This window comes from Leuresthes tenuis, unplaced genomic scaffold, assembly GCF_036924035.1.
Source record: "Leuresthes tenuis unplaced genomic scaffold, fLeuTen1.0.hap1 SCAF_14, whole genome shotgun sequence".
Taxonomy (NCBI): Eukaryota; Metazoa; Chordata; class Actinopteri; order Atheriniformes; family Atherinopsidae; genus Leuresthes; species Leuresthes tenuis.
In genome coordinates, this window is record NW_027325368.1 from 11,001,987 (window position 1) to 11,028,865 (window position 26,879).

At 41.7% G+C, this 26,879-nt stretch overlaps 5 protein-coding genes across 10 annotated transcripts in view; 2 read left to right on the top strand and 3 right to left on the bottom strand.

Annotated features, from left to right (window-relative positions):
* LOC140268337 (E3 ubiquitin/ISG15 ligase TRIM25-like) overlaps positions 1 to 15,962 on the bottom strand; it is a 142,925-nt gene extending 126,963 nt beyond the window's left edge. The window contains exons 1-7 of one of the 2 annotated variants that reach the window (XM_072363146.1): positions 15,285 to 15,946; positions 13,130 to 13,216; positions 12,805 to 13,038; positions 12,204 to 12,363; positions 12,068 to 12,118; positions 11,885 to 11,941; positions 10,959 to 11,803 (exon numbers count right to left, since the gene is read on the bottom strand). In XM_072363146.1, the coding sequence (XP_072219247.1) occupies positions 11,265 to 11,803; positions 11,885 to 11,941; positions 12,068 to 12,118; positions 12,204 to 12,363; positions 12,805 to 13,038; positions 13,130 to 13,216; positions 15,285 to 15,878 (1,722 nt within the window). In that variant the 5' untranslated portion in view covers positions 15,879 to 15,946 and the 3' untranslated portion in view covers positions 10,959 to 11,264. Of the gene's footprint in view, positions 1 to 10,958; positions 11,804 to 11,884; positions 11,942 to 12,063; positions 12,119 to 12,203; positions 12,364 to 12,804; positions 13,039 to 13,129; positions 13,217 to 15,284 lie in introns of those variants that run through there. The other variant, XM_072363145.1, reaches the window with a different exon arrangement.
* On the top strand, positions 250 to 11,197 carry LOC140268341 (elongation factor 1-delta-like). Of its 5 annotated transcripts, none has more exons than XM_072363150.1 (8): positions 250 to 356; positions 3,615 to 3,738; positions 6,275 to 6,331; positions 7,205 to 7,286; positions 7,814 to 7,908; positions 8,177 to 8,371; positions 8,780 to 8,974; positions 11,064 to 11,197. In XM_072363150.1, exons 2-8 carry the CDS (start codon positions 3,622 to 3,624, stop codon positions 11,100 to 11,102), a joined length of 780 nt encoding a protein of 259 aa, XP_072219251.1. In that variant the 5' UTR covers positions 250 to 356; positions 3,615 to 3,621; the 3' UTR covers positions 11,103 to 11,197. The 5 variants fall into 5 exon arrangements, with proteins under 5 accessions (XP_072219251.1, XP_072219254.1, XP_072219252.1 ...); XM_072363151.1 differs by having other exon boundaries at positions 261 to 356; positions 3,606 to 3,738; XM_072363149.1 differs by lacking the exon at positions 250 to 356 and adding an exon at positions 1,601 to 1,629.
* On the top strand, positions 363 to 3,597 carry LOC140268342 (uncharacterized). Its single transcript, XM_072363154.1, has 2 exons — positions 363 to 786; positions 2,303 to 3,597. Exon 2 carries the CDS (start codon positions 2,334 to 2,336, stop codon positions 3,021 to 3,023), a length of 690 nt encoding a protein of 229 aa, XP_072219255.1. The 5' UTR covers positions 363 to 786; positions 2,303 to 2,333; the 3' UTR covers positions 3,024 to 3,597.
* Positions 15,963 to 16,218: 256 nt separating the features above from the next.
* Positions 16,219 to 21,423, bottom strand: ftr67 (finTRIM family, member 67). Its single transcript, XM_072363147.1, has 7 exons — positions 20,727 to 21,423; positions 19,970 to 20,065; positions 19,567 to 19,800; positions 19,328 to 19,487; positions 19,120 to 19,221; positions 17,092 to 17,190; positions 16,219 to 16,655 (listed from the first exon to the last, which is right to left on the bottom strand). The coding sequence occupies exons 1-7, from the start codon at positions 21,324 to 21,326 to the stop codon at positions 16,588 to 16,590; spliced, it is 1,359 nt and encodes a 452-aa protein (XP_072219248.1). The 5' UTR covers positions 21,327 to 21,423; the 3' UTR covers positions 16,219 to 16,587.
* Positions 21,424 to 22,626: 1,203 nt separating this feature from the next.
* LOC140268347 (protein THEM6-like) lies at positions 22,627 to 25,530 on the bottom strand. The gene is made up of 3 exons (XM_072363158.1): positions 25,267 to 25,530; positions 24,217 to 24,721; positions 22,627 to 23,818 (listed from the first exon to the last, which is right to left on the bottom strand). The coding sequence occupies exons 2-3, from the start codon at positions 24,715 to 24,717 to the stop codon at positions 23,711 to 23,713; spliced, it is 609 nt and encodes a 202-aa protein (XP_072219259.1). The 5' UTR covers positions 24,718 to 24,721; positions 25,267 to 25,530; the 3' UTR covers positions 22,627 to 23,710.
* Positions 25,531 to 26,879: the final 1,349 nt, after the last annotated feature.

Consider the following 26,879-nt stretch of genomic DNA (forward strand, 5'->3'; position numbering starts at 1 on the left):
GACAGCTACTATTTAATTGCGATGCCCCTTACAAGGAATGATGGGAAATGAAGTGTTTGACTGAAATGGATCATACCAATTCCATAGTACTGTTTTAGTTAAAACGAGGATCTCTTAAGTGCTGGAGATGATATAAAGTATTTCTATTTGTGGTTTTGATTTATATTTTTTGTGTTGACATAATTCTTTTTGAAATATTATTGTTAAATGGGTGAAAAAACTCATATCTCCCCCCCTCTGGCAGACAAGAATAGTGACCGCCCAACATCGCAAACCCTCTTCTACCGTCGGATTACGGCTGTGGCGGCACGCAGTAGGACAACCACCTAGTCATAAAACGTCGAATAAATCCAAAAGTAAGTGTTGTAAAGTTGTGTTTTGACGACGTAGCACATCATGAAATGTGTACAATATGTAAAAACTACAAACCATCTTGGCTTTCAAGCTTTGTTTCGCCACGTGGGCAACTGAGCTACAAGTTGGTGCGGCTGTCAAAAAAACTCGTGCAACGGTAACTTAAACCAGAGACTGGATGTTCAAGCTACGATAAAATGCAACACAGATTGTACATCTTTTTCTGTGGATGATGTCCCTATCCGTGTTATTTGTCTGGTTTAGGACTGGTGTTGCACTCAAATTCTGAACTTTTGTCCCTCTTTCCGCATGCAGCGTTTTGTTATTTAGCGTTCCTGTGGTTGTTCTTTGCATTGAGAGATTGAAATGACACACAACAGACAAGAACTATTTTTATTCTCTTATCTCTCTTAGCCTCTTATTCCTCCCGAGGTGAGTGTTGTTGTTGAAGCTGCTTTTCAGCTGATGCTCACAAGCCCTGGTCATTTGCAAACTTATTGTGTCGTTGGAGAATTTTTACACTCAGCTGCCGGTTTCTTTTTTACAAATTGCTTGAACTAACGCACTGTGATAGATCACCTTTGCGATTAATCTAATGCTTGCGATTGAACATTAAGTTATTTTTGTTTAGGGCATTTCATTGACTTCTGTTAAACTTCCCGATTACTTTGCACTGTGTTGCGTTTGAGCCCCATTTAACCGAGAGACATTTCTGGTATGCGTTTCAAGTCACTCGATTTAATCTCAAATCCTTCTTTTTTTCTTCCCTTTTTTTTTTTTTGTTTTTGCACAACACAAGTATTCTCGGATAGATATAATTATAGATTTTTTTCCAAAACCGTAACAAATCACAGATCATCTAACTTATTTAGTAGGGGAAACGTTGGCAACATTTCACAGATAAGTTGCACATAAATGGAAGCTGCTGAAACGACCACATAGCTGAATAAAGGCCTCTCTCAAAGAGGTTCTTATGAAGCTGGGTCTACAGTAGTTTTAGCTTTGTGTATCAAATAAACTGGCATATGAGACCGCATCGGCACTAACAGTGACTGAAACAATGCATCGGCCATATTGCATAAAAACTGTTAATTTGTCTTTTTTGTGCATGATACCAGTAGTTTTTTGGAGGTTTTGTTTTCCTGCTCGTTGCAAAGCATTGCTTACATCAACTTTATGTCGTGGATTCATGTGAAATTCTGTGAATTATAAAGGCATGCGATTTCAATCCACAGTAGGCAGCGTACATTGTCCTCCCAACATGGTAAAGCAAAGGTGAGCCAAACTGTCTGCTGCACATTTTGTAGACCTACTGGGTGTTTTTTCTGAGGCACGTCTCCTCATATTTAATGCATTAACTGTGCTTCCTCATTAATTGGACACAGCTGTGTCTGAAAGGCATAGTCTGGCTCTGTTTTGCAGCACACCTGTCAGAGGCCGAGTGTGATCTGCACCGCCTGTGTCAGGTTGAGACTGCAGTGCAGAACCTGTCTTAATTAATCGAGATGTGAAAAGCAACACGAGACTTACCAATTTATTTATTTTTAAATGGGTACTGAGGAAACACTGCAAATGCACTCTTAACGTTCACATTTACATTTCGCCCAGCTTGCTTTTACCTTGCTTTTTGAAAGTCCAGTGTGAGATTGATTTGATTGAAGTGTTGCAACTTTCTGGGCATTTTTCCAAAGCCACAGAGGTCATTCGGTAACTCCTTCTTTGAAAGTGGAGAAAGTTGTTTTTTTGTTTTTTTTTGAGAAGATCAAGCTTTTTGCTCAGACTACCGTAACAACCGCATTGGCACCTCATGTCAGCTGCTTTACGAGCTGCTTTACGATGCTTCTAACCAGCATGTTCCCGTGTGACGCTAACTACACACTGAACTAATGGATCAAGCCTCTACCTGTTGCTTTTTTTTCCCTCTCCTTACAATCCACTGACACACAAGTGAGTAGAGAAGACACCCCTTTGATAGAGAAATGGATCAAAATCGTCAACGGAGAGGAAACCCTCAAAACGCTGTCCCAGTTGGGGCCTTCAGGCAGGGTAATATTCCCAGTGTTGAGCGAGGAATCATCAGCGGAGACAACATCCAGTTTGGGAGGCTGCGACATCGCTCACGTCTGTCCCAGTCGGAAGGCTCAGGGGCTGAAGAGGAGCGTCTTGGATCCTCCGTGGAGGCGAGCAGCTCCTATGGTCGAAGCCCCGTCTTCCAGGGCATGCAGGCTGAGGCAGTATGGTATAACCGCGGCGCCTACGAGCAGGCCGAGAGCAACTACCAGCGCCGGCTTGCCTCGAATGGCAACGGCCCTCTGTCATCCTCTCCACGGAGCCCCAACAACAGAGGTCACTTGACCTTCCACTCCAGGCGCACCCATGGTGAACCACAAGCTCAGGAACATGCTGTTACTGTGAAGGCTTCTGGTGCTCCTCACCGTCAGTTCAATAGAGGCCGCAATCGCACCTCCTCTGAGACTGAGCAGGGGGGCAGGGGCAGCAGGGGACCACACCCGAGGAAGAGAGGCTTCTCCGAGACAGATGGGAAATGGGACAAGTATGACACCTCTCACACGGGGAATGGGAGAGACGTTATGTGTGTGTGTTCTGTTTATTTGACGACTTTGGTTAGTTATTTTTGTTCTTGTTTGTCCTTTCTTCCATTATCTTAAGTTGTGTTGAAAATATAAAGCAGAGGGGAGTTGGTTGGGTAACATGTCAGTCTCACAGATGTAACGTACAACATACGACGGTAGAAAATGTATCTGGTAAGCTAAGTCTGTCCTTTCTATGTTCGACTACACAATAAAGTGGGTCTCTACAGCGACCAACCTTTTGTTCCATAATCCAGACTTTGCAGACGAGGCAACTCTGTTTGTGTGAGGAATGTGTATCAGTCTGCTGCAGTAAACCATCAGCAGAGTGGGAGGTGAACCGTATGTTCGAGCTTTTTATAGCTATTGTCTATTTTTAAATGCTTCCTCCCCTTTACAGTTGGCAACTTGTTGGTTATATACTATAGAAAATGTCTGTCTCTTAAGCTTTGAGTTGTCTTCTCCCATTCCACCAACAACTCCACCTGTGGCTTTGCATGCTGTTGTAACCCGTCATATAGCGAAGTTCCAGCCGGGCATCTCATTAAACCATCACTGATTGGACTTGTAATGGCTACACACCTGGTTATGGCTGTTTGTTAGCAGATTAGCTGTCAAACACTGATCACGATTGACGCATTAAGTCCTGAATTTTCTCAGTTTCCTCAGTTCCAACATGAGCGGAGTGCAGTGCCTTGCCACAGAGAACATCTGGTTCGACAAACACTGCTACGATGAGGCGGAGAAGCGCTTCTACGAGGGTGTGAACGGCCCTGCCACTCATCAGCAACAGGTGGGAAAGCTTGAGTCCTTAACATCTGAAAATAAGTTTTTATTTGCAGTTGTCTCCTAATACGTTGCTGTTACTGTGCACCCTTGGTCAGATCTTTGGGTTATACATATAACCCCATCAGTGGTTGCACAGCTTTCCCTCATTCTATGCCGTTAGTTCAGGCAATAGTTGCATCATTGTTAGCCACAGCACTTGGCTGCCTGGAGCAGCTGTCTGCATATTAGTTAAGCCACTCGATTTAGAAGTGGCTTGTCGTAGTGAGAAGGGTCATGTGGTTTGGCAGCTGTCTCGGCCTCTCAGGCCGTCCTGAGCTTCAGCAAACGCACGTATGCACTTATGGAGTTCCTGCACAGATTTCTTAAAGAGTTATTTCCCCACATCTAAAACCTACTTCTACTGTTATGCATTGCTTTTGTTGTTTACGTGCTGCTGCTTTCTCTTGCTGCCTGTGTTCTGTTAGAACATTTTATTGCAGTAGGATGATTTCTAGCATTAAAAGTAAGTTCAAGGGAAAGGAGGTATTAAAGATGTTCTCATTAGTGGCAAACTGACAGCCGTACCATGACAGTTGCAGGTCAAGTCGTCATGCTGGGTTTTTGTGCCTTTGTCTGCTGCCAAAGCAGTGTGTGTAACATTTGTAATGCTAATTCAAATGTAAATTACTTGAAGCTGACATATTTGACTGCTCAGCTTTGACAGATTTTGTTTCTCAAGGACTTGGTATTAAAAACCTAAAATATATATATTTTTATAAAAGTGTGTATCTGTGTTTACTGTTTTCCCACACTGTGCCCTATTTGTGTCTATTTTCCACACAAGCCTGGGGGTACGGGTGAGTTGATGACATCCTGAAGGACATTGCAAAATCCCAAAAGAATATTCCACAGTCCTGTTTTATGTTGACTAATGTACGTCACAGACTTACACCTGAAGTGACAGAACTTTCACCTTTTATTATTAAAAATAAAGGTGAAATCTTCAGTTGAAAAATGACTATTGAAGTGTAGAACAGTATTCTAGACTCTTCATTATGTGTTGCCCCTGTTCTCATAAACAAGCTGTAGCAACACAAAAGTTGTGCTCTAAAAGAACAATATCACTCACATGTGCACTTTGAAAGTCTCAAGCAGTATCTTCTCACTGTACTGATCAGAAAGAGATCCCCTCTGTTTAGATGTAAATTACTTATCAGAAATGTAAATAATATGTAAAGATGTAAAAAATATGGACTGGTGTTCTGAAGATAACTAAAGCTAATATGAGCCTTGAATGCAATAGATGTCATCTGATGTTGGCTCACTCATTGGTTACAGCTCAGGTTGTCATTTTCAAGGAAGAGGCTCAGTCATCTATGTTCAGTCACCTCAAAGCACAATAACCACACCCACCTTTTCAGTGTTTATTCTACTATAGGTAGTCCTATTTAGCTAAAACTATTTAATTATTGCCTCGGTCAAGGTTTCAAGCGAGCTAAACTGATAGTGTCTGCAGTGTTTACACGTCACCATACAATGATCTCTGAATCTCTGCAACAGCGCTCAGATCCTGGCCCTGAAGTCCTTTCGAAGTCTGCACATAATTTACAATTCTGTGGGCAAAAATTGCAAAACAAAATGCACGGATCTGTGCTCACAGATTGCATATTTTATGCATGAATTTTGAATCCATAAACGCGTTTAATTAACCCGAGATATTTTATTTTCCATTCTCTCCCGACCAGAAATGAACTCTGTAGCACAGTTATCATTCCCAAACAATGTTCAAACTCTTCAGTACCAAAAAGCCTGTCACAAACTCACGGGAGAGATGCGTTTCCTGTTTCTGTGTCAGCGCAGCGTCGCGTGGTGCTGTGATGATACTCTGCCCATCCTCGTGCTGTCTGAACTGTAACGCCAAGCGGAGAGGAGCTGTGTCAAACAGAGCTGGTGTCGAGTCTAATCGCACCATGCAATGAAAATTCAATATTTGAATAAGCTTTCATTTGTTTTCCCTGGAAAAGTGAGTGACATGATATATGCATCCATTTTCACACACTTTAATGGGTCTGGATTAGGCATAAATACCCCAGACATAAGCAATGAAGGACTCAAACGCTAAAATCTGCTCTGCAGTTTGCGAAGCTTCCTGATTACTCATGTTTACCTTGATAATACACAGTCATTTCAGGGCTTTGTTGAAACTAACTTAAGAGTGAAGCTTTCCTTTCATCCAACTTTTCCAAGTACAGTGCTGGCTTTGAAAAATCAAGAAGAGCATCTGGATTGTTCATAACATTCTTAGTCATCTAAAGGGTTAAAATGGCCCACTGGAATAGATGGAGCAGAAAACTAACAATATGATAAAACTGCAGCATGACCAGCTCTGCTTGTGACTTTTTACTGTTCTTTGATTCAACGATGACAGAAAAGTCGAGCTGTCTATTAACCATTAACACCTCTTTGACCTCGATGATGTTGCATTCATTTGGTATCTGCAACCTTTGCTTTTCCCCTTCTCTTTCCTTCTTACTTAACCTTGTTCATCACCGGGGGGGCAGGTGAAAACAGCCCAGCAGCAAGCCAAAGGACGGCAGCCGAAACGGCAGCACAGAAATGTAAGTCCTCCTGGTTCAGTTTTGCCGAAGCGGTCCGGGAGTGCTGCATGCCTGAGACAAACAGCTGGATGTGCTGGCTGCGTCTGCTGCTGCCTGACGTGGAGTGTGTTACTGTTGTTGCAGCACTTTGGTTTCTCACCCTGTCCCTCTGTTAGGTCTGAATCTACTGATTCCAAATGTGTACATTTGGATGATAATCACGATCACAGATAATCGGTTAACATCAAGCTGCTAATGACCTTTGGAAACCAGAGATTTCTCGTGAGCTGCTGAAATTGGATGCAGTGGCATCCAATTAAGTCCATACAAAACCTAAAGCGTTTTATTTAACACCTCGTTTTAAAGCCTCTGCTTTCTTTGCTAAGTCAACGAGTGTCATTCAGTCCCTGCAAAAGGTAAAGAATATTAAGTAGTTCTTCTGAATTACATTTATGTGGGCGGTAAAAGGTTTTAAAGATGATATATGAAGGTTTGCTTAGAGATGTTTGCATGCATGGCCATAATGGGGAGGGCCTGAAATAATGTGTGTGTGTGAGTGAAGGTGTAAAAAGCTGGCGGGCTGGACCCAAGCCTTAACACAGCTGGCATTTGTTTCCAAAACCTGTAAAACATCTGTGTGTGTAACAAATAATCAGCTTTTTGCTTTAAATTGCAACTGCTGGTTGACCAAGAAAGGTTTTGGGTCCGGTCAGCCCCAATTGAAATGAATAGATTGAATTGCATGGCTTTTTTTAAAATTTTTTTTTTAGCCTCTCTGTTATTTTGCTTGCTTCTTCACATCAGACTGGATTTCAACAGTGGATGCTGCTTTATCATCTCTGAGCTGAGCTACAACATGACTCATGCTAATTAAATCCTTTGATCTTCCCGCAGTCATCCTCACATGCAGGAGCAGACCAGGAGCTGACCTCTCGCATGAAGAGCCTGGAGCTGGAGAATCGGACTCTGCACAAAGGTGTGTGTGTTATAAAGGTTTTTCTTATCTTCTAAGCTTTTGGTCACTTCTAGTTTTATATTATTGATGTTAAAAGCACTTTGGGCATGTGTATTAAATGAAAAATTCAACATCTGGAAAGGGTTGCTCATATTGGTGAACGTTAGTAAAGCCGTGGGGGGCTATTTTTAGTCATTATTGTTCTCATTTTACTCATCTATAAACAGCTGTCAGCTCATTTCAGTCAAAAAGCACTTTGAAACCCATTAAAGTAGACAAAAATTACCTCTAATTGGGGAAAATTGTGAAGGATTTGGCAGCTTAAGAGCCAGCTGTTTTGATGGGAGACTGTTCGAAACAACGGGACTAAGAGGAGGAGAATTGATCAGGTGGCCAGAAGCTATAAAGATATTTCAAAGTTTCTCCAAGCTGTTTACTAATGTGTTAGCTGACCTGATTTGCACAGTGATATGTCAATATTCACTTCTTTCTGCTGCTCCCAAGTGGCAAAACCAGCAGTTATTGCAACTCTGTTGTTTTCGTGTTAGTGGTGGAGGACATGAGGGCCACCCTACAGAAGCTGGAGTCCAGAGTGGCTGTGCTGGAGAAGTCCCCCACATCAGCAGCTGTCCCGTGTGCCAAGGTAAATGATGAGGAATTAGTAGATACAGCACCTCTTTGCTGCTTTTACATCAAGTAGTGATCCTCTTTGTTTTTAGTCTCAGGGAAACCGCCCCCTTGACAGTGTGAAATAGAATCTTTTATTTGCTTTGCTCTGGGCTTCATGGTTGTTCTTCAACTTCTGTTTTATATCTTTCACTGTTGTGTTAGAAATAAACAAATGAAACTTATTAAAAATAGAGAGAAAGTGCCTCGTTTTCTTTTTTAATGTCCGGGCTTCTTCTATCCAGGCGGCTCCTGTCAAACAGGTAAAGGTGGAAAATGGAGACGACGACGATGACGACGACATAGACTTGTTTGGCAGCGATGATGACGATGAGGAGGCAGAACGTCTCAAGCAGGAGCGCGTGGAGGCCTACGCAGCCAAGAAAGCCAAGAAACCCGTCCTCATTGCCAAGTCATCCATCATACTGGACGTTAAGCCCGTACGTGCACGTCTCCACTCTGTTACCGGGCTCCAATACAACAATTAGAAGTTGTAGCAAGTGTGTAAAAATTCATGAAAATTAGTGTTAAGATTAGTGTCGAGTTGGTTTTAGGATTAGTTTTTTCAGGGCAAAAAGCTGAACAACTTTTATTCTAATATTCTAAATGTTTGTGAATGCTTGTGCAAGAGTTGATAGTTTTTGAATTATGTATTAACTTTATAAAAAACAAAATTACACATCTGTATCCCTGAGCATGCAAGTCAGTTTTAATGGATGTTGTGAACACATAACTGCAATATCCATGATACTGAATCTAGCTGCAGATACAGAAAAGGGGCTGTAAACACTAACCTCCTGTGTACTGATGCAGAGTGTTGGTCTCTTCCCCCTCATGTGCTGCTTTAGTGGGACGATGAGACGGATATGGCGCAGCTGGAGGAGTGTGTGCGTTCGGTGCAGATGGACGGGCTCCTGTGGGGAGCTTCCAAGCTGGTTCCAGTTGGATACGGCATCAAGAAGCTGCAGATCAACTGTGTGGTCGAGGATGACAAAGTTGGAACTGACATCCTGGAAGAGGAGATCACCAAGTTTGAGGACTTTGTAAGTCACATTTAACCCTCTTTGTTTTTTTTCCCCCCATCTTAATGTTAGAAAATTACTTGAGCTTTTTTTTTTTTTTTTTTTCTTTTTTTTTTTAAATGTCATTTTGCCTCCATCTCAGTACAATAGAGCAGAGTATGATTTCACATGTGGTGCTCACAGCATGGGAACATTAGTGTAATGGGCTTGACAGCAGCATCTGTGCACAGAGCCAGTGTCAGTATGTTATAACATGCACTCAGGGAACCAACTTACATGGGTGATCAGTTTTTAGATTAACTGTATTAACCCGTTTACTGAAAATGTGTCTATCCAAGCACACATTATTTATGTATTACCTTAGCTATAGTGACGGAGGACGCTGCCATCGATTTTAAACCCTGAGAGACCACCACTCTGCTTTGGTTTATCCAACAGATTGTCTGTCGTGTCCTCATGAGCTAAAGCTTTAAAGCATTTGTATTTGTAGGCTTGCATCATTCTCGTCTGGTCATAGATTCTGTAGCTTTAAACAAAGACTGCACAAAAACGGGCACAATTGATGCAATAGATTTGAGGCCTTGTATAATCATTTGAATATTATACTAAATTAGGATATTACATAGAAATCTCTGGTTAAAACACTAATGTATCGTGAAATATGTATTTCTTACAGCTGAAAGCTCATTTAATCAATTGATGGCACCACTGAACATTCAAAGCCTCAAGATTAAGCGTTTTTCAACATGAAGAGCTGGAAAGTGTCGGTTCTTGGAGAAGCTTTACCTGGCCATCAGTAGCTGTTATTTAATTATTTAACTTGATAGGAATTTGCTTATTTCCATTTGTTTAATTCAAACAATTCTGCATGTGACTGGAAGCACTTTATACTGAAGCAGTTGTAAAATGGGGACAGCTGAATGTGTCAGATGTGTCGCTGCTGATTCTCCTTGATTGCTCGAAACAGAAGTCTTCAAATCTCTCTGTAAAAACGGTTTAAACTTACAGCTTATTAGCTTTATGTCAATAGGTTCTGTCAGGTGGGATCCCAACCTGTATGCTTAATGTGAGATTTGTTTGCAGTGTTTACTGAAATGTTGGCACCTCATAAAGTCACTAAGTAATGGAAAGAAGTCATATTAATATATTAACGTTTTACTCGCATTTAAATCCTGCACATCTGGATTAAAATACAGAAGCCCCTCTGTGTGTCAGAGACGGTCTTGATCGTTTCCTCCAACTCAGCTCTTCGAGCACAGAGTGCAGAACATGGAGGAAAGGTCGAGGCTTGCGTCAGAGCCTGTCCTTTCTCGGCATTCTGTCAAAGGCTGCAGAGATGCTCAGGGTAGAGATCTCTCTAAGGAGCGTGTGGAGAAATGGTACATGTCGAGAATGAGTACCGCCGCTCCATTAGTACTGCTGTGCGGAGGAAGGTGTAGGTGGGCAGAAAGGGTTATGAGGCCTTCTGAGGGAGCAGACAGGCAATCTCTTCATTTTTCTGACAAATGAGTCCAATCTAATGATAGGCTCCACTTGGATTGATATTAGATTTTTAAATTGACTCATTTCTCAAGAAAATGTTGTCTTATTCTTTCTATTCCTCGTTTGTTGTTGATTTGTCTGCAAATCACCCTCCAGCAGCAGCTTTTTGGAAAGTCATTTGAAGTTCACCTTCTGTAATCACTCTGAAAACAGTCGGCCTAATATGTAGCCTTATTTGGTGTTGCACGTCATGCATTGTGACTCGTGTGCACATCGCAACATCTGCGCTTTAAATTATACCTTGTGCAGCAAAAACAAAGTGAGACTGAAGTTTTTATCAGGAAACTTTCCAGACATCAGTAGAGACATTCTTATGATGCAACATTCTCCAGTCGTATTTAACAAATGAGGTCTAAATTGAGCTTAAAAAATAAAAAAAGACTGATTGGGATACATATTTACACATTACCTGCACAGAATTGGAAAAAAAAGAAACCGCTCATCATAAAGATTACAGTGCAACTTTATTTTTTAAACTTAACGGGTGTTTAACATACAGTGCATGTCTTATAATTCGGAATATATTAAATGGATCCAAAGCTTAACAGGTTATGTTTTCCTTCTGCAGGTCCAGAGTGTGGATGTTGCTGCATTCAACAAGATCTAAAAGCCTCACCTTCCCCTCCCCTGCCCTGCCCCACCAAAGTGTCGCTGCTGCTCCGGGCTTCTACGGTTATTAAAAGGCTGAGCTAAGAGCACAAACTTCTGTCTCCGATTCCATTCTTTCTCTCGAAGACATGTAAATATTTTGTTAACCAGGCGACACGATTCAGTTTGACACTTTAAGCGAGCACAGCTTCAACGTAGAGCCCAACCCCACCCAGAAACCTGGGTACAGAGGCTGAGAGAATGTGGTCTTCTCTTTGTGAAGTAGAACCATTGTATCAAACACATTGTAGAAAGCAAGAGTTCCACCCCTGAAATCCAGATATACTCCTATTCTGCTGCTGCAGGGGGTGCCAATGCTCACACTCTCCTTGTTGTGCTGAAACGAGCAGGCCGTGTGGGAGCAGTCCAGGCTCCAGGATTTGGGGTTGTGTCCCAGCTTGCAGTCGCTCCCCCCTCCATTCCTGCCCATGTTTCTGTAGCAGACACCGACGGAAACCCCTCCTTTTCCGGCCCACTCCACCTCCCAGTAGCAGCGACCTGCCATCCCAGCTCGGCACAGCACTTGGGCCCAGCTGGTGAAGCGGTCGGGGTGCTCTGGGTAGACCTGCGACTCGGAGCGCGTGGTCACCGCTCTGCGGCCGTCGGAGAGGCTTAGGTACGAGTTGGCCGTGTTTGGATCCAGTGTTAAAGCGTTGTAATCTTGACAGAGAAAATGCTGAGGTTAGTACCATTTGTTTCTGATGATGGATGCTGAAAGGTCAGTATGGAATAACTACTCACATTGTAGGAAATCGGCTCTCGTCTTTGGTTCGCCGTCGTGTGGAATGTCGTCTTTAGCTGTTCAAAGATGACACATTTAGTTTAACTTAACTCAGACCTCCGGTACTGCTTCTCTTTGTTTAAACATTTATTGAAACTATTCAGCGATGAAACTTCAAAGTATCTGCACACTTAAAAACATACCTTTAGTTTTTTCAAAGGCGTTCAGATTACTGCTGTCCTTCAGCGAATTAACTAGAAATGCAAATAGCGGGTTATTTATCAATTGCAACAAAACATTGACTTTTATTTAAATCCATAACCCGTGGTATAGTTGTACCTTTATCAGATACTTTGTTGAATTCTTTATGAAGCGTTTCATCCAGGCTGTCCCTAATATCAGCCAGGCCTCCTCTCATGGTTTTATACATCAGATATGTAATGGCGTCAGTGTTGGGCATCTCTACAGTCTTTGCAGGGAATTGAAGAGACTTGCACTTCTGTAGAGACATTTAACCAAAACTGTATCGGATTAATTTGCTCTGGACTCCATCAGTCCACAGGACTTCCCACAGATGTTTAGATGTTCATATGCAAACTTCTGCCCCTTAATTTGAGAGGTGGGTATGTAGGAAAGTATTTCCTCTGACACTTTGAAACAGGCACTTTACAGCCTGTGAAACCTTCCTGGAGGTCTTCAAATGTCAGACTGTGAGGTTTGTTTTGCTTTTCAATAAATCCTAAAAAAGAAAAATATCCAGTTCTGTCAATTTTCCTCCAAAGGAGCAAAAACATGAAATATTTTCCATTTTAATGGTGCCCTGAGCTTCAGTTATTGACTGAATAAATAATTGGGTGAGAAACGGTCCTGAATCTTGGTTCTGACAGCTTAATTCAGTCACAGTTGTACTTGTCGGCCTGTTTTCGGTTTTCATTCATACCTGGAGGAAGTGGATGTGGTCCTCTGTGCGGGAGAGCTTCTCCAGTTCCGCTTCGGTCTTCCTGAGCTCCGCCGTCTCCTTCTGTATCTTCTCCAGCACCTCCTCGGCCTGGCTGACGGCAGCTTTCTCCTGGACTCTGATCAGCTCCTTCACCTCACTGCTTTGTTTCTCGATGGATCGGATCATTCGGGTGAAAATCCTCTCGCTCTCCTCCACCGCGGCCTCTGTGCAGTGCTGTGTGGGTTAAAGTTACCGCTTTGCTCTCCAGGAAACGCTTATGGTTTGAACGGCATATTTAAAGCTCTTGTAGGAGAAATGCACTCACCTTGATGTATCTGATGACATATCGGAGTTCCTTCTCGGTGTCCCTCAACTTCTGCACAGACTTCAAGGAGGCTTCTCTGAGTTTTTTCTAAGAATAAAGAGGATGAATGTCGCGTCGCGCTGACTCTGATGCTGCTCGGCGGAATAATTCTTCCACAGTAGGCTTTCAGGGTGGAACTTTTTGATTTCACAGTCAAAGGACTGGATTACATGGGAAAGGCCTTTGGTCTATCAGACAGTATAACATCTGAGCAAAAAGATATGATTGCAGGACCAAGTTGCATTTTACCCTCCTTGTGTTCAATATTTCAACCGCTGAAGCCTTCAGACAAGGCTATAAAAAGACATCCTGTATGTTGACAACACAACGAATTCAGCATCTATTGTGCCTCCACTCCAATTTCAGACACCGCAGAGATTACGCGTGAGTCACCCTAATGTTTTATTTATATGCAGCAAGTTTTAAAAGGAGTACGACAGACTGTTATCGTTTCACATGCAGATGGGGAAAGATGTGTAGCATATGTACTGACTTTAGGTCCACCGCAGAGGCCTTTAAATGGAGAGAAACCACAGAGGCAGGCATGTTTTAAAGAAAAAAAAAAGTTATTGCTCCTCGATTCAATCCTTTGATCAAATTCTGAGGCAGCTACGCCTTCACAAAACCACAATGCCATCCTCCAAACCTTAAATTACTATATTTAATCTGATTTGTCTTTAACTACACTCATCCCTGTACTTCCTTAAATGGCCACCACCCTCCCCCAATTACCATTTCAATACAAACATCTGTTCACCTGGTCTATCCTCCTTCTCTATTCCCCCAAATAGAAAGTCTAATCCTAAGAATAATTTGTTCCGTGTCAGTTCATAACATTATTTCCCTGAATACTAGCTTGTTGTGGGAAAAGAAATAAAGTGCATCAATCATCTTATCTTGCTAGTATAAAAGTGGCTCCGGCTGGCAGAGAAAGAGTCGGCGATAAGCTTCCATCAGCAGCGTCTCTGTTTAGCTTGTAGCTGTTCCAAACTGCATCTGAACTATTGTGGGTTTACAGAGTCTCTATTTTGCCAAGTTAAGCTCTCTCTCAGTCAGTTTAACTTTCCTTGAAGTAATAACAAAGCCTATTGGTGAGTTAGAAATGTAGAAAAACGTGATCGAGCATATTATTAAGATGAGAACATATCAGTGGCCTTTTAGCATACTTAAAACAAAGCAAGAAAACTTAATTTTACTTATAAGACATGTAAATTAGTACACTTACAGTCAAATTTCCTTTAAGTTCCACTTTAGAACACAAAAGCACAATATTCAAATTCTGCTTTTCTACCATTTAATTCCATTAAAAATATATTTGGTGAAAAACTAGTCGTTCCAAAATGGTAAACTTCAAGTTAACTAATGATGACCACACTTAAAGTATACCAAGGATTAGTCTGACTGCAAGTACTCGGCCCGTTTAATTCTCACCAGGGTGTTCAGCGTGTGCTTGGTCCGTTTTCTGATCGGATTCTTCGTATTTCCTGTCCAGCAGCTTTTTGTTTACCACACACAGATTTGCGAGAACTGACTATTTTGTCCTAAATATCAAAGTGTTCCTTTTAGTGCCCTTTAGTAATGGTAACGAGTATTACTTAACTTATACCTCAGCAGAATAACGTATTAGTAACAAAGTATTTGACATTAAATAACAGCGAGGGAAGCCTGATTAGATCACCATAAGGGATATCATCTCAGAGTTCACCCGGCATTAAAAACGTTTTTTTTACGGGCTCAGAGCGAACTGTGACTAACGACTCACTTTATGTTAAAACGCTTGAATGGGCTCCTTAAAAACACCCAAACATAGTCACCTCACAGGCACTCGCTTTGCTCTGCTCTAACAGTTTCACGTGCACTCTGCCATTTAATTTGATTTGACACTTGAAACATATGCCAAGGTTTCTTACCAAGCTCGACTCTTTCTCGCTTTAGAAGAATCAAGCACTTGGAAAATAACTCAAACTAAAAATCTTTTCAGTAAACTCATTTGAATTCTGACGTCAACATCTGTAATATGTGCTCGCTATCGATTAATTTAGAGCAGTGATCAAAGGTAAAGTGTCATTTAAGCGTTTTCCATCATTTCAGAAGCGCATCCGGAGCTCTGACTCACCTGCTGAGTTGCTCTCTCATCCACCACTGAGCCGGTGTCATGGCCCTTGTGGCGCTCTTTAACACACTGTGAACACACACACTGCTGGTCGGTGTGGCAGAACAGGCGCAGTAACTTGTCGTGCTGCTGGCACAGCTTCTCCCTCAGCTGGTCTGTGGCTGGGATCAGCTGGTGGGCTTTCCTGTGAAGGCGTTCTTCGTGAGCCCTCAGGTGAGCCGCACAGTAGGACTCCACGCACACAAGGCAGGATTTAATAGCTCTGCTGTTTCTGCCCCTGCAGACGCTACATTTCACGTCCTCCGGTGTGGCTGAATGTTGAGCGGCGGCTTGTGCGCGCTCGCTTCGCAGGAACTTTTCCACCACTTCACCCAGAACGGTGTTTCTGCTTAGCAGCGGTCTCGGATTGAACACCTGCCTGCACTGAGGGCAGCTGTACTGATCTTTCTGCTTGGCCCTGTTCCAGTAGTCTTCAATGCAGTCCAGGCAGTAGCTGTGTCCACAGGGGATGGTCACGGGGTCTCGTAAAACCTCCAGGCACACTGGACAACAGAACTGGTCCTGTTCAATAGAAATTGTCGCGGCTGCCATTGCCATTGGATTAACTCTCTGAACTAAAACAGGAAGGGACAAAAGCAGGCGTAGCTCACAGGTGTGCTGATAAAAGCTTCTCAGGTTTCACTCTGAAGCCTCCAATCATACTCGGCAAACCTACAAATAGGCTGTCCTAAATCAGCTGTACAAAGAGAAACGTTGTTAGACTCGCCTCTGATAGGGAAACTGCAGGCATGTTCACAGCAGACGCACTGACCTTTAAACGTAATCCGACACTTGACGTTTTACAGGAAAGCCCTGCTTCATATCAGTGTGTGAAATGTAAACCCCTGGTGCAAATAAACACAAGCTGTGAGAAAATCCACTTTTTCTTTTTTTTTTTTAATGTATCATCAAAAATTAATACACGCCCCCAAAGCAAAATGACAGAGTTTTGGTTAAAAACTGAGGAATACTTTCACAGGCATAAAAACTAAAACTCAGCTATAATACAAGGTGAGGCCCTTGCTAACACCGTAATAAGTTGTAGTGTATTGGTCCTGCTTTTTCCTGACCTGACCTTTAGCACTTTGCAGAGTTTCCACTGCAAGATGATGAGGTTAGGATTCAAGTATGGCTGATAACAAAGCAACTCAAGTCATGTCAAAAGGTGAAATGTTTATGTTTATAAGTGGTGAGTTGTGTGAGGAGAGCACACAAATACACTAAATTCAGCCTGTGTGGTTGCATGCTGAAAAGCACAAGGTGAAGTTTATTTCCTCCTGGAGTGAGGGCGTCGCTGAAGGTGCCTCTGCCTGGATCCTGTGGACAGTTTGGAGCCTGAGCAAAGAGAAGAGGAGTCATTAACATTCTGCTCCTTGAGGCAGCAGAGCCACGAGGAGGTGAAGCATGCATTAGATAAGAAGGCCCCTCCCAGGGCCTCAATTATTTGAATGCCAAATGAGGCCCTGTAAAGACAGAGGGCTTTGATTATTTGCTAATCAAGAGATAATGCTGGATTCATCCAAAAATGACTGACACTAAATGAAAAAATATGTGCATTAAGAGTAATCTGAACAATCTGGCCGCTTATTAGACTTAACAAGCCCCCTTATTTCTGGCAAACTACATTTATTAAATTAAATGCCCTGATGGCCCTGTGATGGACTGGCAACCTGTCCAGGGTGTGCCCCGCCTCCAGCCCAACCCACCCCCCCGCGGCCCTGCGCTGGATTAAGCGGGTATATAAAAGTGATGGTGTGACAGCTCCATTTACCAAACGGTGAGAAGGCAAATGTTGGCACAGTAGGTCCTGGGGGGAGGAACGGGTTCAGAGGGCTCACAGGAGTTTGGTCCCCACCGACAGTAGAGACAGCTGTGATAACAAAGAGTTAATAACGCAGTTAATACACAGTCTCAGGCCACGTCCAGACTAAGAAACTGCAGCACTGGTGCAAATTCAGCAAACTCCACCATAAACAAACGTGCTGAGCGCAGAGTTTCTGCTGCAAGATAATGAGCAAAGGGAACGTGATTCATTAGAACAACATAAAGGTGAACAATTGGACACCAGTTTTACACATTTACATTTTAAATTCAGGGAGTTTCTGTACATGCAGTTTAGTGTGTGTGTTCCAGGAAACTAACAGGAAGAAGGCATCGCTGAACTCCAGCAGAGGCTTTCAATTATTTACTGGGTGCATGAATTCATCGATATTTATAATCACAATAATGCCAGACAACAACTTGGAACCTTTTAAAACTAATATTGGTGCCAAACTACCTAAACTAAATTAAATGTAAAACTATTTAATACAGAGCGACTAACGCATACAAATAATACGAGAAACTGTTCTTTAAATGTTTAATACACAATCTCATTTCACCACCGGGTGTCACACTCGATGCCGGAAAGTGCACCTCAGAACACCTGAGCTCAGAGAGCGACTGTGAACACATCACACAGCAAACAAGTGATGCATTTAGGTTCAAACAATCCAATTTAATCCCACTTAGAATCATACAGTGATCAAAGGAGATTCTCAGGAGCTGCATGTGACACACGAGGAGGATAAAAGCAGATTTGGTCTACAGAGGAAACTATTCATTCATAATCCCAGCAAATGTGCCAATGAATGTCACTTTTATTCGTTTATAAAAAACTTCAGTTTGTATCTTAATGAATTTCGCAGGTTGACTGATATAAATAAAGTGCTAAATCTATAATATGTTCATAGCAAGCTGAAAAAAAAAAGAATGCCCACCGTGTGAATGACTCGGGCAACAAGCTGAATGACATCACAGCCGCTTCGTTAAAGCACGAGTCGATCTGATGATTTGTGATTGTGTTTGGCAAACGCATGTGAAAGTTGCAGTCTTCATCTTATCAGACTCAGTTTTAAATGCTCATTGCACCAAACAGCCAACTAATCTAAAGCTAAACTCAGAGTTGAACCTGAAGTCACCTCAACACTAATCCTGCAGCTTTGATTAAATCATTCAATCACTGACAGGAGTTTAAATTTAGACCTCAAATTCCTGTAATTAAATGATTGATTTAATCAGTTCTTTATTCTGTGGGACAGTTCTACATTTCTCTGGTTTACATCAGTAACTTTGAGATCTTTGGCTCTTGGAGTGGCAGCTCCCACAAATCTTGCAATGCGAGGACGTCATCTTCAACAATTTCACAACTCCAGACTATTTATAGATAATTAGTTCATCTAAATTTAAATCAAATCATTTTTAAAACGTAAGCGACAGACGGATGAATAATTCAAATACCCGCGATCAGCAGCCGAACTCTCAGGTCAGCTCTATTTAAAGCCAGAAATCCGTCTTTACGGTCTGAACAACATGCCGCACTCTTGATCAAGATTATAAAAGCTCAAATGAGTTTTTAGTAAAGAAAAGATGCTCGACAGGTGAATTCTGAAAAGGCTCAAAAGTCTTTGAATGTTGTCTAACGAGCATTTACGTTCACATTCAGCTGCTTGAGCTCTCGGAACACCTAAAGGTCCGATAAGTTTAAGTAACCCATTTATTTATCGATTACTTTATTACTTAGTTTTTTATTCAATTCAAACGTTGCATTTCCCAGAAAAAAACAAGACACAGAATAAAACCCTTTTAAAGCTCTGCCTTTTACTTTAAAATCACTGACTTGTGTATATTCATCTATATATTTCTCAGATATAACTGTTTTTGTGTATCAAACGTTTGATAAAAACATGCATCTGTTGCACCAGCTCTGAATGGGTGAAACGCCCCTAATCAAAAGCACACATGCATTTTCAGGACTCACCTACTGCTGACTCCATTAGTGCATCTGAACCTGCCTCACTTGTGTGCGTCACATCACACTGAACCGCAGGATTCTGAGGATCTATAATTCTTACATCTCGCACTATAACAAAAAAAGAAAAGGGAGAACAATGAAATATAAAAAAAAAAAAAAAAAAAAAAGAGTCAATGGAGGAATCTGAATCAAGTAAAAACAAAAGTGTCTCTACCTCTCTCGTAGATGCTGACAAATCCTCCCTGACACACTTCATGCAGAAATCCCTTAAAATCTGACACAGCTGTCATCACCAGGCCGAAGGAAAAGCTGGGGTCAGCGGTGAGTGAAGGCGAGGCTGACAGCACAGGTGGAGCATGAAGAGACTGACAACTCTAAACACAAACATAGAGAGGAGGTGGCGTTTCAGAGAGTGCTGAGAGAGAGGAACCACAAATAAGTCAGAGGCTTTACCTCAAGGAAATGGACAGGGTCTTCAGTGTGGGACAGCTGGTCCAGCTCAGCCTCTCTCTTCTTCAGCTCAGCGACCTCCTTCTGGATCTTCTCCAGCAGCTGCTCGGCCTCGCTGATGGCCGCCTTCTCCTGGGCTTTGATGAGCTCTCTCATCTCGAAGCGCTTCAGCTCGATGGAGCGAATTAGCTCGGCAAAGATGGAGTCGCTCTCCTCAGCTGTAGCCCGAGCCGAACGCTGGGGAAGACACAAGGCAACCAAGGAAAAGTGAGCAGTGCGGATCCCTTAAAAAAAAACGTGTGCGTGTACCAGCTGTAATATTAATGAATGTCAAGTTAAGTCCTTTGATTTGCAAGATGTAATGTATCCATTCTGAAGCTGAAAGAAACTTTGTGTCTGAGCTTACGGTGAAAGAGAAAATGGCTTCTCTCAGCTCCTGCGCCTCCTTTTCCTTCTGCTGAATCCTCACCTGGGAGCACTGCTTCATGTCTCCAAACTGCCTCTGAGGAAAGGTGTCGGAATATTACAAACACAGTTTTACATTTAAGATAGAAAAGACAGATTAGACTCTCACTGTGAGGGAAGTTAGACTTGTCAGACCTGACCGGGCACAAACCTAATGAGACTTTTTGAAAATGGAGGACAAAGTCAAAGATCATTTAATTATCCATCCATTCATCTTTAGGCCAGTCCCATGTTTTTGTAAACCAGGTCAAAGATCTGTTTGTCAAACGGTGAAGAGAATGGACCGAAGCAACCAGGTTCTTGATTGAAAACAATGCAGTTGTTCAGGCTGGACCTTGACCCACATTAAAACACACAGACCTTTTAGACTACACTTTGGGATTTTAGGTCTGCATTAGACCACAGCTAGAACAAAACCTGCCAAATAAAGTTATTCTTTAAACCACTTTAGGGAAGCACCAACCTCGCCCAGAGATTTGAGAAGCTCTAACTCAGTCTTAAAGTCTTCACAATTTGGCCTTGTGATCCGATCAGTTTCCACACACATCAGTTACCCATTGACAGATTTCTACTCAACTGAGCTGATAGATCATGACGTCACCATCACAGGTTTTGCTGTTTTGAGTGACTGGTGCATGGACAGTGCCATTACAAAGATAGATTACAGTGAGATTGGAGCACTCGGGTTATGTGGGTACCTGCTTGTGTTGTAATTCTGTCTCTGCCAGCACCGTGTCGTGCCCTTTGTGTTCGTCCGTCAGACACAGGTAACAGATGCAGCGCCTGTCGGTGCGGCAGTACACCTCCAGCAACTTGTCGTGTCGGGGACAGATCGTGTCCTGCAGTCGCTTGGAGGCCGACACTAGCTTGTGCTTCTTGAAAGCAGGCGACTCGTAGTGAGGCTGGACGTGGGCGTCACAGTACGAGGCCAGGCACACCAGGCAGGACTTGACAGCCTTGTTCTTCCTCCCGGTGCAGACGTCGCATCCCACGTCGCCCGCCTCGGCAAAAATTGGACTTTGCGCCGGCGCCGAGGTCTCCTGGAGTCCCGTCCTCTTGAACTTCTCCACCACGTCGGCCAGCATGGTGTTCCTGGCGAGCACCGGCCTCGGGTTGAAGCTGTGTCGGCACTGGGGACAGACGAAGACCCCGAGGTAGTCGTCCTGGTTCCAGTAGTTCTCAATACAGTCCGAGCAGTAGCTGTGCCCGCACGGGATCGTCACCGGGTCCCTCAGCACGTCCAGACATATGGAGCAGTTGAACTGGTCCTTGTCCAGCACCACTCCTGCCTGGGCCATCGTCGAAAACACACGAGAGATGTAGACAACGAAAGAAAACACGGGCACGAGAAAGAAAGAGACAGCTGCTGTGGTGTTTACAGGAAGTGAGACGGAATGGGCGTGTCTAAGCAACGTCACCGGAAGCGGAAAGGGATTTAATCTTTAAAAAGACTATCGAACTTCGTTTGACATTTGATTCAGTTGCTGTTGTAACTATTTAACGATTTAGTCGTTTGTCCACTTTTTTTCTACATATCTTCCATATGTACGCGAGTGCCGGAGGACATGTTTATTTTATCTTCCAGCACTTGTTATGGTATTTAACATGTACATTAAAATATGAAAATAAATAAAATCACACTCTAGTGCAAGCAAGTCACCTCCATCAGTTTTTTCTTTTCACTTTGGCCCCTAATTTTTAACTAGTTTCAGTTATAAACAGTTCTCTTGTTCAATGATCTGTACCTCTGTATCTCACTCACCATTAATAAATATATACATACATGTTTGTGATAATCTTCAAGAGTATTGTCATGCCAGATCGTATTTACAGTTTTTCCTACATAAATATTCAATTATGATATATGTAAAGCAAGTAACTTCGGATCAGAGTTCAGATCAGTCGCATATCTCAGCTCAGGGAAAATTCAATCATCCAAATATCATTTCCAGTGCATTTTTAATTCAAAATGCATTATAATTAACAAACACAATAAATAATGTCTGATAAATAAATCAGTTTCAATAAATCATAAAGAATAGTATTAAAATAAAAATACAATGTATAACTTCAAGGTATTCAAATAGGACTTTTCTGGTCAGGACTTTTCTGGTCAACATAAAAGTAGTTATGTGAAAAAGAAAGTACAAACAGTTTCTATTCTTTGGCGCTTCTTATCAAGACATGAAAGGAAAAAAAAAAAGAAAGTCTTTCGATCCCCACCACATCTTAAAATTAGGTCAATTTAACTCTGTTGAATGAGCAGCAGTACATTACATATCACACTGCGTTATTTACCAAAACTAAACCGGAATGCAGGAGCAGCGTGGGAAAAACTAAGTACATACTTACAGCGCCCATATGAGTCGAGATTGTTAATTAGCAACCGGGTGTTGCTAATCAAATGCACTTGATTACCTAATAGAGCTAACACAATGATGGCGAGGAAAGATCTTAGGGAGGCAAAAGTTGCTGCCCATCAATCTGGGAAGGGTTAGAAAGGCCATATCTAAACAATTTGGCGTCCATCATTCTACAGTGAGAGAATACACATCACAAGTGGAAAACATTCAGAACTTTTTTTATGGGTATTATGGTGTATTACCCTTTATACACATTGAAACTTATTCCATTTTAAAACCAGTGAAACTGTTTTTTTTTCATCACGTCGCTAAATAACCTTAGAATTTACTGAGGATGTACTTTCTTTTTCACATGACAGATTTGGACATCTTTAAAAATATGTTTCTCCTCCCCAACATATAACAATAAATGACTTTGGTCACAAAAGGAAGCTCTGATACAGACATGAGAAGGTTGAACACTTTAAATAGCTTCTTCAATAGTATCACTCAAACATTCAGTGATTATTGTGCGTTGCGGGTTTCGAAAAAGTTGCCAGCAACCTCATGTTAGCATTTGCTTATTGCACTTGTCAATCGAAATTCAAAGACATTCTCTTAAAAATCACATGCAGTTCCAATCAAGAGGCCGATCAATTGAAGGAGTGAGTCTAAATATGGTAAAAGAACTACACCGTGCTGCTAAATGGATCCCTCAAAATGTAATATTCCCCTTTTTAGAATGTTAATAGGAATTCATTTGTGCAAAATACTGATGTGATAATTAAGCATTTGTCAGTACATGTTCAATATGTCCATTCAAGTATTTCCTCACACACGTGTTTTTCTGCTTTTTGTTAAAATCTATAGTTCTCGGTAATTGTAAACTACAAGAAACAGGCACAAATAAAAATATTCAGTTTGCTTTAAAACATGCACTGGTGTCGGCAGACAATTAAATTTATGCGCTACATGCTTACTCGACTTTACAGGATTTTGCTTAATGAGGATGAAGACGTCTGAAACCAGTCTACTCACAGTCAACTACCTAACAAGCTGCAAGGATAAAGCTATGTTCCTGCTTCGCTCTCTTTTAAAGAGAGAAACTCCCATACGGTTCAAGTTTTCATATTCAGCTGTCATAAGTTGAGAATGTCACATCATACAAAAAATACACAGCAGGTAAGACCGACCCAAATCAGAGATACGTGGAATACTGGAAGTCAACTAAAACTCTTTGCAATGTGTAATTGTTTATCTGCATGTATATATGCTCTACATGTGTGTGCAGTGCTATGATATGGGTCTACACTCATGATACGTGGTGTCACGGTGTGGCTTCACTTGTTCTTATCCTCTAGTCCACTCTCTGCTCTCAGCGTCTGGCTGCTGGCTGAAATAAAGCTGATCCAGTGTTTGAGCTCCTCTGGAAACTCTGGGCACTCGAGCTGCACACAAAACACATCAAACACATTAAGAAAATGGCAGCGATTTTTATGATCAAGTAAACATTTAAGGTATTTATTTATTTTTTTATCTATCTATTTATTTTTTATTTTTTGGTAAAACCCCAATTTCTCTACTGTTCAAGCTCATCTTTCAAAACGATTTTAAGCTATTCTTTGTCACTTGTAATCTGAGAAGGGAAAAAAAAAAAGACTACCATTTACAGATATCATCTTGGGCACTATAAAAATGTAGTTTTCCCTGCTGGTTTATATATTTTGTCTATTAAATGTTTTGTGACATTTAATTTTCAAAATGACTACTTGAATAACAAAAACTAAATAAATGACCAGAACCTTGCCCTGCAACCCTGCCACAGAAACATCAAGATACTACTCGCCTTTTTTTTGCAAATGAATTCAATAATCCTGTCTGGGCTGCTGTGCACCACGTTCTGCCTGCAGAGCATGACCGCAGATACAAAGCCATCTCTCTTAGACACAAAGCGCTGCTCCAAGTAAAAGGCCTTCTCATCCCAGCCAAGTACTTTGGTCCGGATTTCAAAAGCCTCTCTGAAAGCCAAGGAACGCCGGTACCGGATAGTGGAGGCACCTACCACCATTTTGGCCCCCAGTTTGCGTGAGGCCATGAACAGCCCGTTTCTCATGTAATGGTGGAAGCGAGCAAAGTCGCACTCCCTCAGATATCGCGAGTTGTTCATGTGGCCTAAGTAGTCCAAATCATGTGTAAGGACCACACCATCAACACTTTGCACGGCAAGAATGTCCCCTATTCTGGGCTGGAACCATGCCTCGAAGAACACCTGGGCCCCCCGCAGGAAGTACCATACATCCAGGTTGCAGAAGAGCAGGAGGAGAGCACCCAGCACCAGGAGCAACATCTCTCTGGAACAACAGCACAAACATTACATAAAAGAAGCTAAACTGATTAAAGTAAAAAAAAAAGAGCATGTTATTACAGCATCTGCATGTGGCTTCAACATCTGTATTCATATAAGGCCTACAGTATTAGTCAAGATGCTGTCTTTTAAGGGTTGTGTAAATTTATAACCACACTATCTCTTTATCTAAGGGTATCTTTGACCTCACCAATGCCAATGCAGATGTGTAGAAAAATATGTGGTCTGTATTTTTTCACTCGGGGACTTCATATTCTGGTCAAATACAGAGGCAGTATATTCTCATAATCAGTCACTTCAACCTTGAGAGGACTGGGAAGCTAACGGTGCTCCGTTCAAACGAACGGGCTACAACCTGCTGTGACAGCCAAATCTCTTAGCTTAGCTGCTAGCTGCAGCAAGCTGGTGGCCTTGGAGGTAGCGCGGACAAACTCAGCCGCGAAAGTCAACACTTTCTAATTTTTCATTCACACAATTTAAGCGACAGCCACAAAAGTGGCAGACATATTTTTCCATGACTATAAAACTCACTGTGCGTGCCGAAGATTGTGCTACCATGGGATGAGATGCAACTTCAAGAAACCGGTAGAATCAATTACCATGACTTCCTGGTACGTGACGACACGCAGCTTCATTGGTCGAACTGTCGGCATGGTTACAAAGAGTTTTCGTAATGATTGACGTTATAAAACCAGTTCCACATAATGTAAATACTTGACTTTTTACCAACTAAAGTAGATCACAATACAAAATGTGTCTTTGACCCTTCATTTAGGAACATTTAGTTTTTTCTTAAATTTCAATTCCACTTTTTGTTAATTTTTAATTTTTTTTAAACACTTTTTGAAAAACAAATATCCTGTGGAAATTAGTACCGTTTGTATTGTGACAATGGCTTGTTTTTTCCCCATTCCCAACTTGAACATTTATAAAGTTAATACGACTGAAACTAATGAGATACAGAATGCATATGGCCTTCATAAAATGTATTAGTTCAAATATGCTGTTCGTGCCACAAAAAAAAAATCAAATAAATGAATGCTTTTTGCATAGATTGCAGCCATCATCATCTCACATTGGTCAACAAGGCTAATTCTGTGCATCTAAACCATGTGCATCAGAAAATGTTTACTTTTTGTATGAATTAGGGGCAGACTTTACTTGACAAACTTAAACCAAAATAATGAAAATACTCCTTACTATATACTACTTTTTTTCTAAATAAGGTTACATCTACACAAAGCAGATGCTTTGATCAAAAGCAACTTACAAATGAGAGTACATTAAAGGTTCAGTAAAAAATCCTGGCATATACACTAAGTGCTAAATTAGAAGACTACAGGTATAATGGGTTAAAAAGTGCAAAGTAAGTGTAAATTAGAGGTTTTTAAGGTGTCAGAGCTGTTAGGAACAGAGGTGCTCTCAGATGGGATGAGCCTTCAATAGAAGCTTAAATATAGATTTAAATATACACACATGCCCTGAAAACATTTGGGAGCTCACCCCACCTCGGGGAACTATAATTAAGAACTGTCTGGACTGATAATGCATTGGGCAGGGCTCAAGAGGGAGCCACTGACTGAATTTAGATAAGAGGGCGCAGACCCTGAAGTCACTCTCTGTAAGCAAGCAATAGATTTTAATTTTATCCAGACAGTCACAGAGTTTAATAAGTAGGAGAGTGCCTGCTGGAGATGTGTAAGAAGAGCTTTACACATTTGAGGCGACAGATACCCACAGTGTGTTGGCATACTGAGATTTGGCCTGATTTTTCTTGCACTGTAGAGCTCACAACAACATGATCATGAAACAGATGCCAGATCTCCAGGCTTTCTTCTTAGTGGGTTTATATGAAACCAAATTTTAAACTATTTTCATGTTTGCTTGTTCTTTTTTTAAACTCTAAACCAGGTGCCTTAGGAAACTGCATGTTCATTCATATTCAGAAAAACCTTTCAAGTCTGCAGACAGGGAAACTCAAAATATTAAAATCTATTAAGCCGCTAGTTCAAATTTTCTGCTACGACAAAAAAAACAAACATAAGAACTGTTAATGGTTATAGTTAGCTTAAAGTAGCTCTAACATTCTCTAGCAAAGGAAATCAAAGATTCAAGATTAAATTGCAGCTTTTAGTATCAGTTCA

What these genes read in the sequence shown, in the direction of transcription:
- LOC140268342 (XM_072363154.1), top strand. Translation starts at nt 2,334, where the DNA reads ATGGATCAAAATCGTCAACGGAGAGGAAACCCTCAAAACGCTGTCCCA.
- LOC140268347 (XM_072363158.1), bottom strand. Translation starts at nt 24,717, where the DNA reads ATGTTGCTCCTGGTGCTGGGTGCTCTCCTCCTGCTCTTCTGCAACCTG. An exon ending in AATTCATTTGCAAAAAAAAG is followed by an intron (nt 23,819 to 24,216) that starts GCGAGTAGTATC and finishes TTTTGTGTGCAG; the next exon opens with CTCGAGTGCCCAGAGTTTCC.
- ftr67 (XM_072363147.1), bottom strand. Translation starts at nt 21,326, where the DNA reads ATGGCCCAGGCAGGAGTGGTGCTGGACAAGGACCAGTTCAACTGCTCC. An exon ending in AAGCCATTTTCTCTTTCACC is followed by an intron (nt 19,801 to 19,969) that starts GTAAGCTCAGAC and finishes TGTCTTCCCCAG; the next exon opens with CGTTCGGCTCGGGCTACAGC. An exon ending in ACCCTGTCCATTTCCTTGAG is followed by an intron (nt 19,488 to 19,566) that starts GTAAAGCCTCTG and finishes GTTTGTGTTTAG; the next exon opens with AGTTGTCAGTCTCTTCATGC.
- LOC140268341 (XM_072363149.1), top strand. An exon ending in CTGCCACTCATCAGCAACAG is followed by an intron (nt 3,739 to 6,274) that starts GTGGGAAAGCTT and finishes CCGGGGGGGCAG; the next exon opens with GTGAAAACAGCCCAGCAGCA. An exon ending in CGAAACGGCAGCACAGAAAT is followed by an intron (nt 6,332 to 7,204) that starts GTAAGTCCTCCT and finishes ATCTTCCCGCAG; the next exon opens with TCATCCTCACATGCAGGAGC.